Source organism: Capsicum annuum, chromosome 6 (assembly GCF_002878395.1).
Source record: "Capsicum annuum cultivar UCD-10X-F1 chromosome 6, UCD10Xv1.1, whole genome shotgun sequence".
Classification (NCBI taxonomy): Eukaryota; Viridiplantae; Streptophyta; class Magnoliopsida; order Solanales; family Solanaceae; genus Capsicum; species Capsicum annuum.
The window spans coordinates 192,887,712-192,904,025 of record NC_061116.1 but is presented as its reverse complement, the minus strand read 5'-3'; the positions used below and the strand labels follow the sequence as shown (position 1 = coordinate 192,904,025).

The 16,314-nt window shown below is 39.2% G+C and overlaps 2 protein-coding genes across 14 annotated transcripts in view; both read right to left on the bottom strand.

Moving 5' to 3' along the window:
* Positions 1 to 6,981, bottom strand: part of LOC107872775 (syntaxin-81) — a 17,302-nt gene extending 10,321 nt beyond the window's left edge. Inside the window, exons 1-5 of one of the 13 annotated variants that reach the window (XM_047413660.1) lie at positions 6,533 to 6,981; positions 6,011 to 6,448; positions 2,146 to 2,225; positions 1,659 to 1,742; positions 1,409 to 1,513 (exon numbers count right to left, since the gene is read on the bottom strand). In XM_047413660.1, coding sequence (XP_047269616.1) covers positions 1,409 to 1,513; positions 1,659 to 1,742; positions 2,146 to 2,223 — 267 coding nt within the window. In that variant the 5' untranslated portion in view covers positions 2,224 to 2,225; positions 6,011 to 6,448; positions 6,533 to 6,981. Of the gene's footprint in view, positions 1 to 1,408; positions 1,514 to 1,658; positions 1,743 to 2,145; positions 2,226 to 6,010 lie in introns of all 13 variants that reach the window. The other 12 variants (XM_016719373.2, XM_016719374.2, XM_016719376.2 and 9 more) reach the window with 12 other exon arrangements.
* Positions 4,912 to 14,482, bottom strand: LOC124899577 (craniofacial development protein 2-like). Its single transcript, XM_047414491.1, has 3 exons — positions 14,456 to 14,482; positions 5,765 to 5,839; positions 4,912 to 5,184 (listed from the first exon to the last, which is right to left on the bottom strand). The coding sequence occupies exons 1-3, from the start codon at positions 14,480 to 14,482 to the stop codon at positions 4,912 to 4,914; spliced, it is 375 nt and encodes a 124-aa protein (XP_047270447.1).
* Positions 14,483 to 16,314: the final 1,832 nt, after the last annotated feature.

The following is a 16,314-nucleotide window of genomic DNA, read 5'->3' as shown; positions in this document are numbered from 1 at the left end:
TTCTAGCCTTGGTGGATAAAGTTACCTGGTACCTGTTGCTGGTGGGAGGTGCCAGCCATCCTGCGGAATTAGTCGAGGTGCCCGCAAGCTGGCCCAGACAGCAGACACCACCGTTATCCAAAAATAAAATTGAAGATATTGATCACACTCCCTTCAAATGTCTGTTTGCAAAGAGAGTATGGCAACTGTTGCTACAATGGCAAGGGATAACCAGGGTAGCCTTTGACTGGCAACAAGAGATAGTGTGGGCAACACAACATGCAAAGGGAAGAAATGTGAAACATAAGGCATTCAGGATAGTCTTGGCAGCTTGTATCTATCACATTTGGTTAGAAAGGAAAGCCCAAGTGTTCAAGACAGCCAGCAGATTACGTGAGCAAGAGGTGAGACAGGTAAAACAAGAGTTTCATGTAAGAATAAGTACTACTAGACTGGTTAGATGTATAGCTGGCCTAAACTTTTATCCTTAGCACTCTCGAGATAACTAGAAGTTTTTGAGCTTTTGTTTGTGCAAGTCTAGCACTCTCGCGATAACTAGAACTTTTTGAGCTTTTGTTTGTGGTCTCAAAGCCAACATGCCCACAAGATGAGTGTTGCATGAATATAGATGTTAAGATTGACAAACGCCATACACAAATAGACAAGATTATAAATGACCACATTCGACAGAAAGGGTAAGCAGCGTACATATAGGATAGCATAAGAGAATATCATCTGAGATGATTAGGGCAGAGTCCTACATAAACCTCTAAAAGCACTACTTCAAAGATATGATACTACGGTTATCGAAAGTTCTAAAAGATACGAGGTAGACTTAGAAGAATGCGGTAAGCATGTAACACAATGGAAGAATAAAAACCATATGGACGACACCAATTGATTAGGATTATGGTATAGTTGTACTTACACTTGCATTTGAATGGGGTCGAGGTAAGTGTGAAACTTTTTGAACCTTTATAATTTCAGGTAACCCCTAATTTCCCTTAAAAGAATTCTTTATAAGTATTAAAATAAAATGGATCCAAATATAGGGGCGATAGATATAAAAGATTCCTATTGCTGTCCCAACTAATTTAAAATTGACAGCATATTACAGTAATATTTTTTAAAATTGCATCTTACCATCTAATAGAGGGAAAACAGTATAATTGTCTCGGATAGGTAATCCCGACTCCAACCTCACCCTTGTTATACAGCTAAATCCTATTTGCAAACTGAAATACCCCTTTGTTTTCATCAACATATATTTGGCAAGAGATCATGCAAAAATAATAAAATATATCTATGTACATCAGCACAGCAGCAAGAAGAAGATAGTCTAGTTGACCGTCCTGTTTTGAAAATTCATACAAAGAAAAAGGAAAAAAAGGTAGAGAGGGAAGAAACATATCAAAGTATGTAACCTTACTTCATGCTCAATGCTATCCCTCTCTTGTTCAGTCGTACGGTGCAAATCAACATAATCCTTCTTGTGTTTCATCAAAAATTGCTCTAGAGTCCCAATGCTCTCCAGCTGACAAATGAAAATTTATGAAAAGGATTTTTGGTTATGAAAAGAAAGTCTGGTTTGTGATTATTTATGAACAAAAAGATACAAAATCTAAAGCTCAAGCAACATAACAAAAGAAAACAAGCATTAGGTGTAAAAAATATATTACCGTTTTAAGAGTAGCTCTGGTGAATCCTGACCTTTGCCGAGGTTTATGCATGATAAAAGATGCCAATAAGGCAGCTGTCTTAGACTATCAGAAAACACTTAAGTTCAGAGGACATATAAACCACGGTTGTATGACATGCGGTAAAAATAGGGGGTGGGGAAAGAGAGAGTTGAACTTTAATTATATGGAATACTAAGTCTCATGCAAACAAGAGAATTACAAATCATCTGCATTCTGCAATGAGCACAAAATAGCTAGACATTGCAACCAACAAATTATTCATCAGTTTAATAATAGAAGCGAGCATCTAATCCAGAGACAGTGTGAACAATTGATACATAAGGAAATTACTCAGACTCTATGTAATAGGGCAAAGGACGGTAGGGGTCATATGAGCATGAAGATTGTTCAAGACATTTCACAACACACTACATAATTCTTTCGACCAAAAATAGAGAAAGACAATGAACTGAATAAGTTAATGTACCTCATCGTATCCCAAAGACAATGCTGATCGACGTGCAACATCTTTAAAATCTTCCGTTCTGTCTCTAACTTTTGACATTCCTTAAGATTGCAGGAGAAAAAGAAGAAGATTACAACAACAACAACAACAAACCCAGAGTGTTCCCACAAAATGGGGTCTGGGGAGGGTAAGATGTACGCAGTCCATACCGCTACCTCCAAAGAAGTAGAGAGGTTGTTTTCGATAGACCCCCGGCTCAAGATAAAGAATAAGCAACAAGGAGATGGAATACATAACAGAAAAGGCGTAAAGAATAATAAAAAGTAAATCATAGCAATACGAAAATACGAGAGATACGGCAACACGAAGTAAGCAAATAGCAACTGAGAAAATATGAATGGGACCCCCACGTATAAGAAACACATACTCGCCGCCATAGACACCTATAGACACAGACCTAAGGTTACTAACCTGGCTACACAAGAACTCTCCTGGTGGCTTGCTACAACCCACACCCTTCCGCTAGCCTTCTACCATTATCTGCGACCTCCACACCTTCCTATCTAGGGTCATGTCCTCAGTAAGCTGCAGCTACTCAGGTCATGTCTGATCACCTCCCTCCAGTATTTCTTTGACCTACCTCTACGCCTTCGGAAGTTATCCAACGCTAGTCTTTCACACCTACGCACTGGGGCATCCGCGTCCCTCCTCATCACATGTCCAAACCATCTCTGCCTTCCTTCCCGCATCTTGTCCTCCACTAAAGCCACTCTCATCTTCTCCCGGATAATCTCATTCCTAATCTTGTCCCCTCTGGTAAGCCCACACAACAAACGCAACATCCTCATTTCCGCCACCTTCACTTTTTGGATGTGGGAATGCGTGACTAGCCAACACTCCGCGCCATACAACATGGCCGGACGGACTGTCACTCTATAAAATTTGCCTTTAAGCATAAGGGGCACCTTCTTATCACACAGCACCCCGAGGCGAGTCTCCACTTCATCCAACCTGCTCCAATACGATTAGTGACATCCTCATCAATCTCACCATTCCCCTGGATCAAAAACCCAAGATACTTAAAACTATCTCTCTTACAAACATCTTGGGAGTCCAACCTCACCACCACATCGTCCTCCTGCCTCAAGTCACACTAAACTTGCATTCCAAATACTCTGTCTTGGACCTACTCAACCTGAACCCCTTCGACTCAAGGGTTTGCCTCCAAACCTCCAATTCATCATTCACGCCCCTCCGCATCTCATCAATCAGCACTACATCATCCGCAAATAGCATACACCATGGCACCTCACCTTGAATACTTCGCGTCAACACGTCCATCACCAACGCAAACAGGAACGGACTAAGAGTCGATCCCTGATGCAACACTGTCTCGACCGGAAAATGGTCTGAGTCTCCTCCCGTCGTCGTCACCCTGGTCTTCCCTCCACTGTACATGTCCTTAATAACACTGGTATACGCCACTGGGACCCCTCTCACCTCCAAACACCTCCAAAGAACCTCCCTCAGGACTTTATCATTCACCTTTGCTAGGTCGATGAACACCAAGTGTAAGTCCCTCTTCCTTTCTATATACTGCTCCACCAATCTCCTCACCAAATGAATTGCCTCTGTCGTTGAACGGCCAGGCATAAATCTAAACTGGTTCTCCGAAACAGACACAACTCTCCTCGGTCTCCGCTCAACCACTCTCTCCCAAATCTTCATAGTGTGACTCAACAATTTAATACCCATGTAGTTGTTGCAACTCTAAATGTCACCCTTGTTTTTATAGAGCGGAATCATCGTACTCCATCTCCAAGCCTCAGGCATTCTCGCAGTCTTGAAAACACCGTTAAACAAATCCGTCAACCACCTAAGCCCTGCCCTGCCTGCATACTTCCAAAAATCCACCGAAATCTTGTCCGGCCCCGTCGCCCTACCCCTCCGCATCTTACGAATAGCCTCTTTGACCTCCTTTACCTTAAAACGCCTGCAGTAGCTGAAATCACGGGTCTCTTCCGAATGCTCCAGCTCTCCTAGCTCAATGCCTCTGTCCCCTTCCTCGTTCAAAAGTTTATGAAAGTAGTCCTGCCATCTCTTCTTAATGTGAGCATCCTCCACCAGAACACCACCATCCTCCCCTTAATGCACTTCACCTGATCTGGGTCACGACCTTTTCGCTCTCTAACTTTTGCAAGCCTATACAACCTCTTATCCCCTTCTTTCTCCTCTAACCCAGCATACAAATGCTCAAACGCTGCTGACTTGGCAACCGTAACTGCCAACTTAGCCTCCTTCCTAGCTACCTTGTACACCTCCCTATTCACCCGTTTCTCTTCTTCATCTTTACTCTCAATCAGCTTAACATACGCCCCCTTCTTGATCTCCACTTTCTTCTTCACTTCTTCATTCCACCACCAGTCCCCCTTATGCCGACCTGCTCGGCCCCTCGAGACACCCAACACACTTTTAGCAGTCTCTGTGATGCACCTGGCCGTCTTATCCCACATAGCATCTACGCCCCCCCTGCACTCCCACGCCCCCATACCTGCCACCTTTTCCCCCCATCTCCAGTGCACTTTCTGGCTTCAAGCTACCCCACTTAATTCTAGATCGACCCTCCCCGACCCAACTCTTCTTTCTCTTCTTGATAGACAAGTCCATCACTAACAGCCTATGCTAGGTTGAGAGGTGCTCGCTCGGAATGACCTTACAGTCCTTCCATAGCACCCTATCCTCCTTCCTAAGCAGCAAAAAGTCAATCTGAGCCTTGGTTTTTGCGCTTCAGAAGGTAATCAGGTGATGCTCCTTCTTCGGGAAACTCGAGTTCACAACCACCAGCTCAAAGGCCCTCGCAAAATCCAACAGGGCCGTTCCCTTGCCATTTCTAACACCGAAGCCAAAACCACCATGCACATCGTCATAGCCTCCAGATAGGACCGCAATGTGCCCATTGAAGTCCCCTGCTATAACGATCTTCTCCGCGCTAGGCACACTTCTCACCACCTCGTCCAAATCTTCCCAAAAACTCGCCTTCACCTCATCTTCCAAGCCCATCTACGGCGCATAAACACTACACACATGCAACGTAAAACCCCCAAAGACTAACTTAATCTTCATCAGACTATCACTGACCCTCTTAACCTCCACCACCTAACATCTCAGCTCCTCATCCACTAAGATGCCGACTCCATTCCGACGCCTATCCTTCCCCAAGTACCAAAGCTTGTACTCATCCACATCCCTAGCCTTAGATCCTACCCACCTAGTCTCCTGAACACACGCAATATTAACCCTCCTCTTCTTAAGAATCTTCACAACTCTATGGACTTACCCTGAAGGGTCCCAATATTCTACGACCCTACCCACAACTTATCTTCTCTCGTCTCTTGCCTCTCTCTACCACGCCTCCCCGACCCATACCCCCCCACCCATCCCTGCCCTCAACCCCAACCCCCTCGGACATGACCCTATTCCACCATCGACCCCTCAAGCCACTACTCAACACCCAAAACACCAAAAACAAAGCCCCAAGCCGACAACCCAACGGACAAAACAACCTTACGAAAACAGAAAAAAAGGCACGCATACAGAAACTACCCGGCCTAGCAGCTAGGACACACACCACAAAAATTACCAATAAGCACCGCAGCCAGTCCACAATGTACTCACAGGAAGCCGGAACTAATAACAGGCAGAGACAATAAACAAGCTACAAGAAATAGACAGGAGACAAACAAGAAACCAGAAACAAGACAAAAACAAGGACAAACAAGACGGAAACAAGCAACAAACTAAACAAACTAAACGACAAAATAAATAAAAAAGTTCAACGAAACCAAAACTGAAAAGAAGTGGCTAAATATTAAAGTAAAGATGTCACCGGTATGCCTGTGTGCTGCTGGTTAAGACAATATCGATGTCGGAATAGCTGCCGGAGCGTCGCCGGCGTCTTCGTACCCACTTGCTTTGACCGGTGCTACCCCCTTACACTTCGCCGCAGCCGAGGAGTCGAGCCGAAGGGAGCCCTAGTCCCGCCGGCGATAGCAGTGACGGGGAGAGAAAGGGAAAGAGGGGGGAGAGAAGGGGGATAGGGAGATCTGGGGAGAGTACCCTTACCTGTTTCCGGCGCGCCTACTCCGTCTCCGGTGTCGGCCGACCGGTGGTGGTCAGTGAACGAAGTGTACCCGAAAAAGAAGAAGATACTCCCTATGAAATGATGCAGTTTCAAAGGTATATAGTAGTTTGGTATACCCCAGCAGAAAACCGAAGATATTCTTCCTTCCGCATAAAACTCTACAGAAAATGAAATTCAGAAAACCTAAACAATACCCATAGTTGGAGATATTAGTTGTCAAGTTCTGTATACACTAATCCTGATTAAAGAAAATGTTATTAACCTTACGTGGCCCATATAGATGGACAAATTTGGATTTCAAATGCTTGGATCGTGGACGATTAGAGAATGAAATTGATTGCTTTGAATAGTTAGAAATGCTTAGAAAATCAATGAATCAACTGCGTCTCAATCCAAAGATTAGTTTAGGTCGGCTATAAACAAACACTTAAAAATGACAAACAAATTTAAGTCTTTCTTGTCAAGCACTAAAACTCCTTTTCATTCTTCTCCAGTAGAAAGTTTCAGAATTTGATTACCAAGGGTCGTCTGATTGGCGGATTAAATTATCTCGGGATTATGATATCCTTGAACTAATTTATCTCAATTCTCACACGAAAGGTTGGACAACATAATCCCAAGTTTGATGGGAAAGATGGATATTCCAAGATTAAGCTTGTGGTAAAATTTCTTGAGTCGAGGGTTTATCGTAAATAATTTCTACCTCTGAGTTAGAGGTAAGGTCTACTACATTCTATTTTCCTCATACACCACTTATGAGATTATACTGGATATATTTGGTTGATGGAATAAATTTAAACCGTCAATCAAACACAATATCTATATTTTATCCCAAACTTAATCTTGTGTTATCCCAACTTTCAAGATGAACGAAAAGTTGACAAACATAAATTCTAAAAAGAATACTACATTGTAACTTCTGCAGAAGATATAACCAGTAATCAAGTTAATAATTGTTGGTGATTTCAGTAGCCAATAGTACTCTTGAGTTTTAAAACATGTTGCATTGATTACCAATTGCCCATGAAGCATATTATATCCTTACTTAGAAGTCTAAAGCAAGAGGAAAAAGAATCTGACATCCCCAATTATGTGATATCTATCACTAATCTCTGACCAAGAAAATCCACAACCTTGTTTAACTTTCTTATCAGCTAAGTTACATGGACTCGGATGCGGGTATTCGAGACGGATGCGGATTCGAGAGTCGGATTCATCAAATTTTAATTTTTAAGATTCGAGAGTGTGAATCTGATTATGGATATGGGTGCGGGAATTCAGCTAAAAAATTAAATATTATAAATATAGTCTATATTTAAATAGTCATTTCAATTTACTTTTTCCTATATGTCAAGGAAATTTTATTTTTAAAAACATATTCTTTACTTTTTTTACTTTTAAGGTAATTTTTTTAGTTACTTTTTAAATTAAGAATAGTATTTTTTTTATATGGAAAGAAAATAAATTCTTTTTAATTAGGAATAGTATTTGAAAAGTCAAACACTCGTCAGATCTAAGTAAAATAGGTTTACCTTTTTTAATATAATTTATTTTTAAAAAATATATAACTATCAAAAAAAGGGACCATCAACAGTGACGCCGACAAGCACAATCTGAGCATTCTACTCTTTCTTCCCCATCAAAATTCCTGCGACGATAACCCTTCCGCCAGCGACAATCAACAATCACAGATCTGAGCATAATACCATTTTCTCTTTCTTTCCCATCGAAATTCCATCGGCGACAACCCTTTCGCCAACGACAAGAATTACAGTTGACGATTTTCTCCCTTTGTCGGTTTCTCCCTTTTGATAACGAAGCCAACTTTCTTCTTGATGTTAGTCAACGTGTAATATCCCATATTCTCGTGCTAGAATTCAAACCGTCATTCCTATGCGTTTAAGCTCTAATCCAAGTTATTCTCATGTGAATACAAGTTTCATGATCATTATACTAGTTTATGGAGTAGTTTAGAGGATAAAAATGTTCATAGCAATGACCTAGAAAAAAGTTGAGCTAAGATCAATTGATTCGTCCAAAGTTTGACATTCGATTCTACAAGGGTCTACTTCAAACGTGTATAACTCTTAATATAAATGAAATTTTTCATCCCAAGACCAATCAAATTGTAGATAATTGAATTAGCTTTCCAACGATGCCAATTTCGCAAAAATTCGATACCCGAGCGAAAAGTTATGGCCATTTTAGTGGTTGAGCCAGTAGCACCATGCGATAAGCGTGCGACGCACGCTCTGTTGCACGCTAATAATTTTCAGGTTCTGTTTCAGCACTTTTAAGGGTAAAAGTGGTATTTTCCAACCCCTGTCCAGCTATAACACGGGATTAAACTCCCATAACACCAAAATAAGTTTATTTTCTCTCAAAATCACCAAGAACATTCATTATGGTTTCAACCTAAAAATCCAAATATCTCAAGATTCAACCGAAGGTTTTCAATAATTTTTCAAGATTCGAATTTCCCATTCCGAGGGCCACAAGAAGCACCCATTAATCTCAAGAATAACAATCCGGAGTTAAGAGTTCATTCAAAGCTTCAATTTCAAGGTATGTGGGGTTTGAACAAGAACACCCTTTCGTTCTTGTGCCCAAAAGTTTTAGTTTTTTCTTAAAGAATTTCATATTTCCATGATGAATTCATATTATTTTATTATATTTCAAGTTTATGAGATTATGGAATTGCCCAAGTCTTGAATTGTGCTATTATTTTACATATTTATGATTTAAATTGGTAAGTCATGCTTTGAGTTTCATATTCCTATGTTCATGTCATATTTTTCAAGAATTTCCGAGTCTTGTTGTTATAAATTGAACCTTATTGTTTAAAGTATGGGTTGATGATTTTTTTTAAAGAATTGCAAAAGTATGCTCATATTTCCATCATGTTAAGACCCTTTGAAAGCTTTGATGATAAGTCTACTAAAATTTCAAGAAGAAAGGGAATTTTGAACCTAAGTTAAGAAAGAAATCCGCATTCTTGATTTTGAGATAAAGGGGATGCATTTTGGCTCCCATTGCATATTATTGAAATGTTTTAAAGTGGATTTTCTAAAGTTCTAAGCTAAGTAAACGAGTAGTATTTAGCACCGAGTTGGGCTTGATTCCGAGGTCTCATGCCCCAGAACTACATGCCCCCGTAGGTTCTTGATATACCCCAATTGGGCTAAGACAGTGATCACTAAAGTTAAGGTTCTATTCGAAAGCAAGGATAGAATAGCTCTCCCCAACGTAGGTAAGACGTTGGACTCCATGTAGCTCACATAGTTTATGTCGGTTAGAAGAAACTCCCAAGTCCATAAAAGTCTAAAGTTTTCCAACCCCAGAGTTTCCAAGTCTTAAGCTTGTAAAGTTCTGAGTCCTTGAGTTTTAAAGAAGTGTTATTCTCCTTACGATAAGAGTATGAGTTTTGAAAGTATTATTTAAAAATTTCTTTAACTTACAAGTATTGTGAATAAGAGAAGAGTACATGTTTTGAGTTAAGTATAATGACTCAAAAGATTTATATTATATATATCATGATTTGTGGTTTATGAGTATTTATATCCCAGTTTTACTCAAGCTATGTGAGTCATTATTGTCAGTATGCATGATTTTATAAACTATGATGATATTGAGATATTGTTTACTTATTGCATTGCACCCTCATATACTCAGTACATTCCCAAAGTGTTGATCCATATATACGTCTATGTTCTATATTGTCTCATAATGTAGGTACAAGACTTAGTATGCACATTCAGATTCAGTCAGTTCGCAGCTTCCAGTCAGCAGGTGATGAATCCTTTTAATTCAAGGGTTTGAGCCAGATAGACAGTTTGAGCAGTTCTTTATTTTCCTATTTCAGTCGTATTGAGTTGGGATAGTTGGGAGTCATGACCCGGCTACCTAAAGTCAGTACTAGTAGAGGCTTCATAGACAGTCAGTAGAAATTGATGTATTCAATTTAAGTTTTTTTTTTTAAAGTAGAGTTGTAATCTTGTTAATTTTATATTTGTATTGATCAAGTTCAGAAAAGTTTTATGTTTTCTCTAATTTTATACAGATTTAAGTATTTTATACAGTTGCTTATGAGTTATGCCAGTAGAAAGGTTAGCTTGGGGTCACTTGTGACCCTGAGCACCGTGTGACTTCTTGGGACCCGATTTCGAGGCATTACAAACTTGGTATCAAAGCACAAGGTTCAAGTGTCCTAGGGTGTCTATGAAGCCATGTCTAGTAGAGTTTTGCGAAATAGTACAGAGATGTCTGTACTTTTCTTCGAGAGGCTACAGGGCATTTAGGAAATGTTCCCCTTGTTTCAAGTTTCAGATCGTGTTATAGAAAGGTTCTCTAAGAAACTTATACAAATTCTTATCTTACTCTATTTAGGCTATCTCTGTCTTATTTTCATGATATTAGAAACAGTCGAGCTTAAATCTTTACAGACAGTACTTCCTCATACGATCTCCATAGATAGTTATAGGATTGTAAACGAGCTAGAAAATATACCATCAATGCTTTTGTGTTTCGAAGATTAAAGTGCTTTATTGTGTTTGTAAATCGTGCACTAAGCCCAAGTCAGATGTGCTTTTAGATTTCTCTTCAGAACCCATTATGATGATCCATACTTCTCTATATGTAATGTTCTTGAGGTAACATGATCGGCAAGTTACAATTTCCTCCCCTGATAATGCTCTCAGACTTACTAGCAAGAAGTTTCAAAAGTTTCACAAAGTGGCTTGAGAGGAGTCTTCTAGTGTGTTATAAGTCCCTCAAATTTAAAGTTATGTCCTCATTCGTATAAGTTGTTCAATTAAGAAAAAGTAAGATGTGTATTCTTAGATCATTGAATATCGTATGTCAAGTTTCTATCCATTGTATTATGTAATCTTGTTATCATGGTGTTTTTGAAAATCAAAGTCTAGTGAAGCTGTGTGAGACCTATTTCGATTCACTAGCATAGTTGCTTTGTTATTCATCTTATTTTCTTGTTCAAAACACAAAATTAAAGTCTAGTGAAGCCGTGTGAGGCCTATTTCGATTCACTAGCAACTTTTTGTTCATCTTGTTGTTCTTGTGTTAGTTAGAAGTTTGGGTTTAGAAGTGTAGTGACAAGAAAGGTGGTAAGGGTGATTTATTGAATATGTATAGCTGAATTTTCGCTTATGATTGAGTTAGTAATGAAGTGATATATCCTTGTTTGTTAGTTTAGTGAAAGTTAGAGGAAGATATTATTAGTTCAGGTGGATTGTTGTTCGCTTGAGGTAAGAAAAGAGTTATTGATGGTATTTGTTGTTCTAGAAAAGTATAGGTTTTGATGGAAGTACTTGGTGGATGACTATTGTTAATTTAGGCTTCCCTGAGATTGCAAGAGAAAGTTTAGTTGAAACTTATAAAGCTATGAAGGAGTTTAGGTGTATAAGAAGGGTAAATAGTAATGAGGTGTAGAAAAAGGAGGTGCTAGCAAAGCATAATAAGATAGATCATAAGATTGTGATTGATCATTATTGTTATGAGGTTTTAGCGGACTAGTATTTTTGAATGTTTGGTAGGTAAGAATAGTTGTTAAGATTGTGGCTAATCATAGCTAGAATGAGATACTAAGTTCGACTAGTAGATGATGAGCAAGGTGGGGATAACGATTGCTTGGTTAGTGAAGCTAGTTATATGGAGGTGAACTAATAGGCTTGAAACAGTGAATGCAAGAATTTAAGTTTATTGATTTGAGATTAAGTATGATTTTGATTCTTATGGTTTGGAAAAAAATATAAGTATAGAAGTATGATCTTGTTAGCCTATGATTATGTGTTTAGCGAGGCGGGTATGCTTTTCGAATTAAGAGAATGTAAGTCTATGATGATGATTATCAAAGATAGAGGAAGTTAAGAATGGTATATGGAAGGGTATTCAAGAAAGAAGTCAGCAAGTTCAAAATATAGTGTATGCGTGTGAGTGTAGCATTTAAGTGTAGACTGTTAGAGCAAAGATATTCCGACTCACTCTTAGGAATGTGAGATAGATCCATAAGTTCAGAAGATGGCTTTAATCTAAGGGGGAGATAGTATAAGACCCTTTAATATTCTAGCTCATTTCAGTTCCCTGTTGCATGACAAAATAGGTCCCAAAACGTAGAAATTTTCAGCTAAGTGCCAAGACTTACTCTTTTCCAAAACTTTCAAACTATGAGGAATTTATTTGAGACCTTCCCGACCTTCGAAAGCTAATTTTCAAGTTGATTCATTATCGGGGGAGTCAATAGTACATCTTGGGTGAGTTTCAAAATTTTTGAAATTCGTTTAGGGCATGTTTGGAATTAAAAATAGTGGCATCGTGCGATTAGTGTACGACGCACACTCTAATCCACCCCTAGTAGCATGGGATAGAGTATGCGCCGCATGCTCTATTCTGGTGCTCCATAGCGTGCGAAAAATGCTCCGCAGCATGCTCTCTTATTTTTTCAGCTCTTGTTTCAGCGTATTTAAGGGCCAATGCTTATATACTTCATGCATATTCAAGCTCATTCTTAATTTTTAGTAAGTAAGTAACAGCTTCACTCTATGATTTGAGTCATCCCTCAGAAATCTATGAACTCTAGTCATATGATAAATAGCTTATGATAAGTATGAACTCATGTTTCAGAGTATGACCAGTTTTAGAACTCATGATACTAGTAAAGTTCACATTATATAATGTATGTCCTCAGTTTAGGTCTCTTTAATGAATCCATGCCTTTGACATTTTATTCCTCAGGCCTAAGATAAGTGTTATAGTTACGTATTGTAGTCTTTCGTGCTTCAGGTTCTTATATGTTAGCCCTTCGGTGACCTCTTCCTATGTTAAGATAGTGGTAATGATAGTGGATAAACAATGGTTTAGATGAGAGAGAGTTGATGACCCTCATTAAGAAAGATTATTTATGTTTTTCTATCTAAGGCTAAAGTGTGAAGTAAGATTAAGGCCAAGTCTTTGATACATGTCATGGTTAGTTAAAATTGTGTGTATGTTTTTAAGAATAGTGCAAGAAAATTGTTATTGATAAAGGTTTAGAGAGAATGCAAAGTATGCCTTTATGGGTATTTGCCTTAAAGTTATATGTGATTTTAATGATAGGCTTGAATGTCATGTTGGGTGTAAGTGGACGGATGCAATATACGCTAGTGAATCAATAATAAGTGTTTCGAGTTAGTCATTGAAGTGGTAAGGCATGTTATGCTTAGTGTGTGAACTCTAAAAAGATATAGAATGCTGAATCTTGTGGCTTAGACTAGTATTGTGGTTTGGCCTGTTGTATCTTATGTTTTAGAGTTAGGCTTGATCATGGTGAGAGGACTTAGTTCAATTTAGACATTAGTAGATGGATTTATTAATGCCCATGTGAGAATTATAAGTTGAATCAAATGAGTATGGTGTTTAAGGGGGAATAGTATGGTTGAGAGAGTATTTGAAAAGTGTTGCTAAGCTTGAAAGTAAGAAGTTGCGTTGCCTGTGGCCTAGCAATTCTATATTAGCCCCTGAGTTATATGTCTATATTCCATACTATAGAGTTATATCAATGTTGTGATTCCTTAGAAAAATGTCTTATTCAGATCATGCCCAAAATTCTTTGCTCCCTAATGTCAATAGAATTTCGTAGAAAAGTCCTGAAGAAATACTCCATTTGAGTATGGGCAGTCAGTATGATCTAGTCCATATAGCCTGCAATCCAGTTTAGCAAGCAAGTAGATAAGTTCCCATAGATTCCCAACTTTTCATCTAGTCTTGCTATCTAAAGTTTTATGAGTATTGTTATTCCTCGAGATCCTTCAGTTCAGTCCATGCATTAGTTTTAGTTTAAGATATTAAGTCATGATTCAGTTCGTAAGTATCCTGTGTAGCATCTCAATCTTTTTCTAGTATTTCAACCAAATCATTATCATTCGGGACGAATGATCCCAAGAGGGGGATGTTGTAATACCTCGAGTTTTCATGTCATAAACCTCTCATCCTTTCTCATGAGATTAGATCTAGGGTAAAAAATGGTTACTCATAGGTTGACACTCTCGTTTCTATCTTAGCCATATAGCTATTTTCACGAGAATTCATGCACTTGCATATCAGTGCAGTAGCTCATTATGTTTGAGATTAAGTGATTCAGTTTATATCAGGTGTTTGAGTCCATGCAACATAGCTTATCAGTTCTAAAATCTAGATTACCTTCATAGCAACTGGCATTGCCTCCATTTTCAGATCAAATTCTTTCTACTGGATAATGTCCCCCCTCTACTCAAAACACTAGACTTTTGCCTAGAACATAGTTCAAACTGGTAAGTGCGCCTAATCCACATAGCGCGGCGCTGCATGCGCACTTGCCTCCATTTTTATGAGCAATGATAAAATAATACTGTATTTAATCTCGAGAATATTATCCCTTATCCCACATACCAGCCAACCGCTTACTCTTCTGTGTTCTTATTGTTTTTTTGCTATTCTCCAGTAGAAACTTCTTAAATTTGATAACTAATACACAAAAAATCAGTGTGTAAACCTAAAAATAGGTCATTTATGCTCTTTCAAAAATTACACAAAAGGGCAACCCAATGCACTAAACTCCTACTACGCACGCGGTCCAGGGAACGACCGAACCACAAGGACTTATTGTACGCCACCTTACCTTGCATTTCTCCAAGAGGTTGTTTACACAACTTAAACTCGTAACCTCCTAATCACATGTAAACAACTTTACCCGTTAGTCCAAGGAATACAATGCATGCACTTCCCAAGGGATCACCCATCTTATTACTACTCTCTCCCAAGCACGCTTAGCTTTGAAGTTCTGATAGGATCTGATGTGTTAAGCTTGTATGATCGCATACCTTTTGAAAATTACAATAATCAATTCATAGATCATATAAGACCGGAATTCTAGAGAAAATATAACTTACTCAAAATCAGTTTCCCAAAAAATAATGCCGCCTCCACCACCATCGATTCTGGTGATCTCTATGGTGGCAAATTTGCCGCAATAGAGCTCGCCGGAATTGGTGGTGGTGGAAGCAGCATTATTTTTTGACAGAACTTCAAAGCTAAGCATGCTTGGGAGAGATTAGTAATAAGATGGGTGATCCCTTGGGAAGTGCACGCGTTGTATCCCTTGGACTAACGGGTAAAGTTATTTTCATGTGATTAGGAGGTTACGAGTTTAAGTTGTGTAAACAACCTCTCGCAGAAATGCAAGGTAAGGTGGCGTACAATAAGTCCTTTTGGTTCGGTCGTTCCCTGGACCGCATGCGTAGTGGGCGCTTTAGTGCATTGGGTTGCCCTTTTGTGTAATTTTTGCAAGAGTATAAATGACCTATTTTTAGGTTTACACACTGATTTTTGTATATTAGTTATCAAATTTAAGAAGTTTCTACTAGAGAATAGCAAAAAAATAATGAGAACACAGAAGAGTAAGCGGTTGGCTGGTATGTGGGATAAGGGATAATATTCTTGAGATTAAATACAGTATTATTTTATCATTGCTCATGAAAAGGAGGCAAATGCGCACGCAGCACGCGCTATGTGGATTAGGCGTACTTTACCAGTTCGAACCATGTTCTAGGCAAAAGTCTAGTATTTTGAGTAAGGATGGAGGGGGGGGGGGGGGGGGGTTATCCAGTAGAAAGAATTTGATCTGAAAATGGAGGCAATGCCAGCTGCTATGAAGGTAATCTAGGTTTTAGAACCGATAAGCTATGTTGCACGAAATCGGCGGTTATGCCGTCGAACCCATCCCGACGTGACACCGGTACGGACGTCGGCGCAGGATACGTCTCGGATTCGGTCAAACAAATTCGGAGACGTTGACCAACATCAATAAGAAAGTTGGCTTCGTTATCGAAAAGGAGAAACCGGCAAAGGGAGAAAATCGACAACTGTGATTGTTGTCGTCAGCGAAAGGGTTGTCGCCGGCGGAATTTCGATGGGGCAGAAAAAGAAAATGGTATTATGCTCAAATGTATGATTGTCGATTGTCGCCGACGGAAAGGTTATCGTCGTCGGAATTTTGATGGGGAAGAAAGAGTAGAATGCTC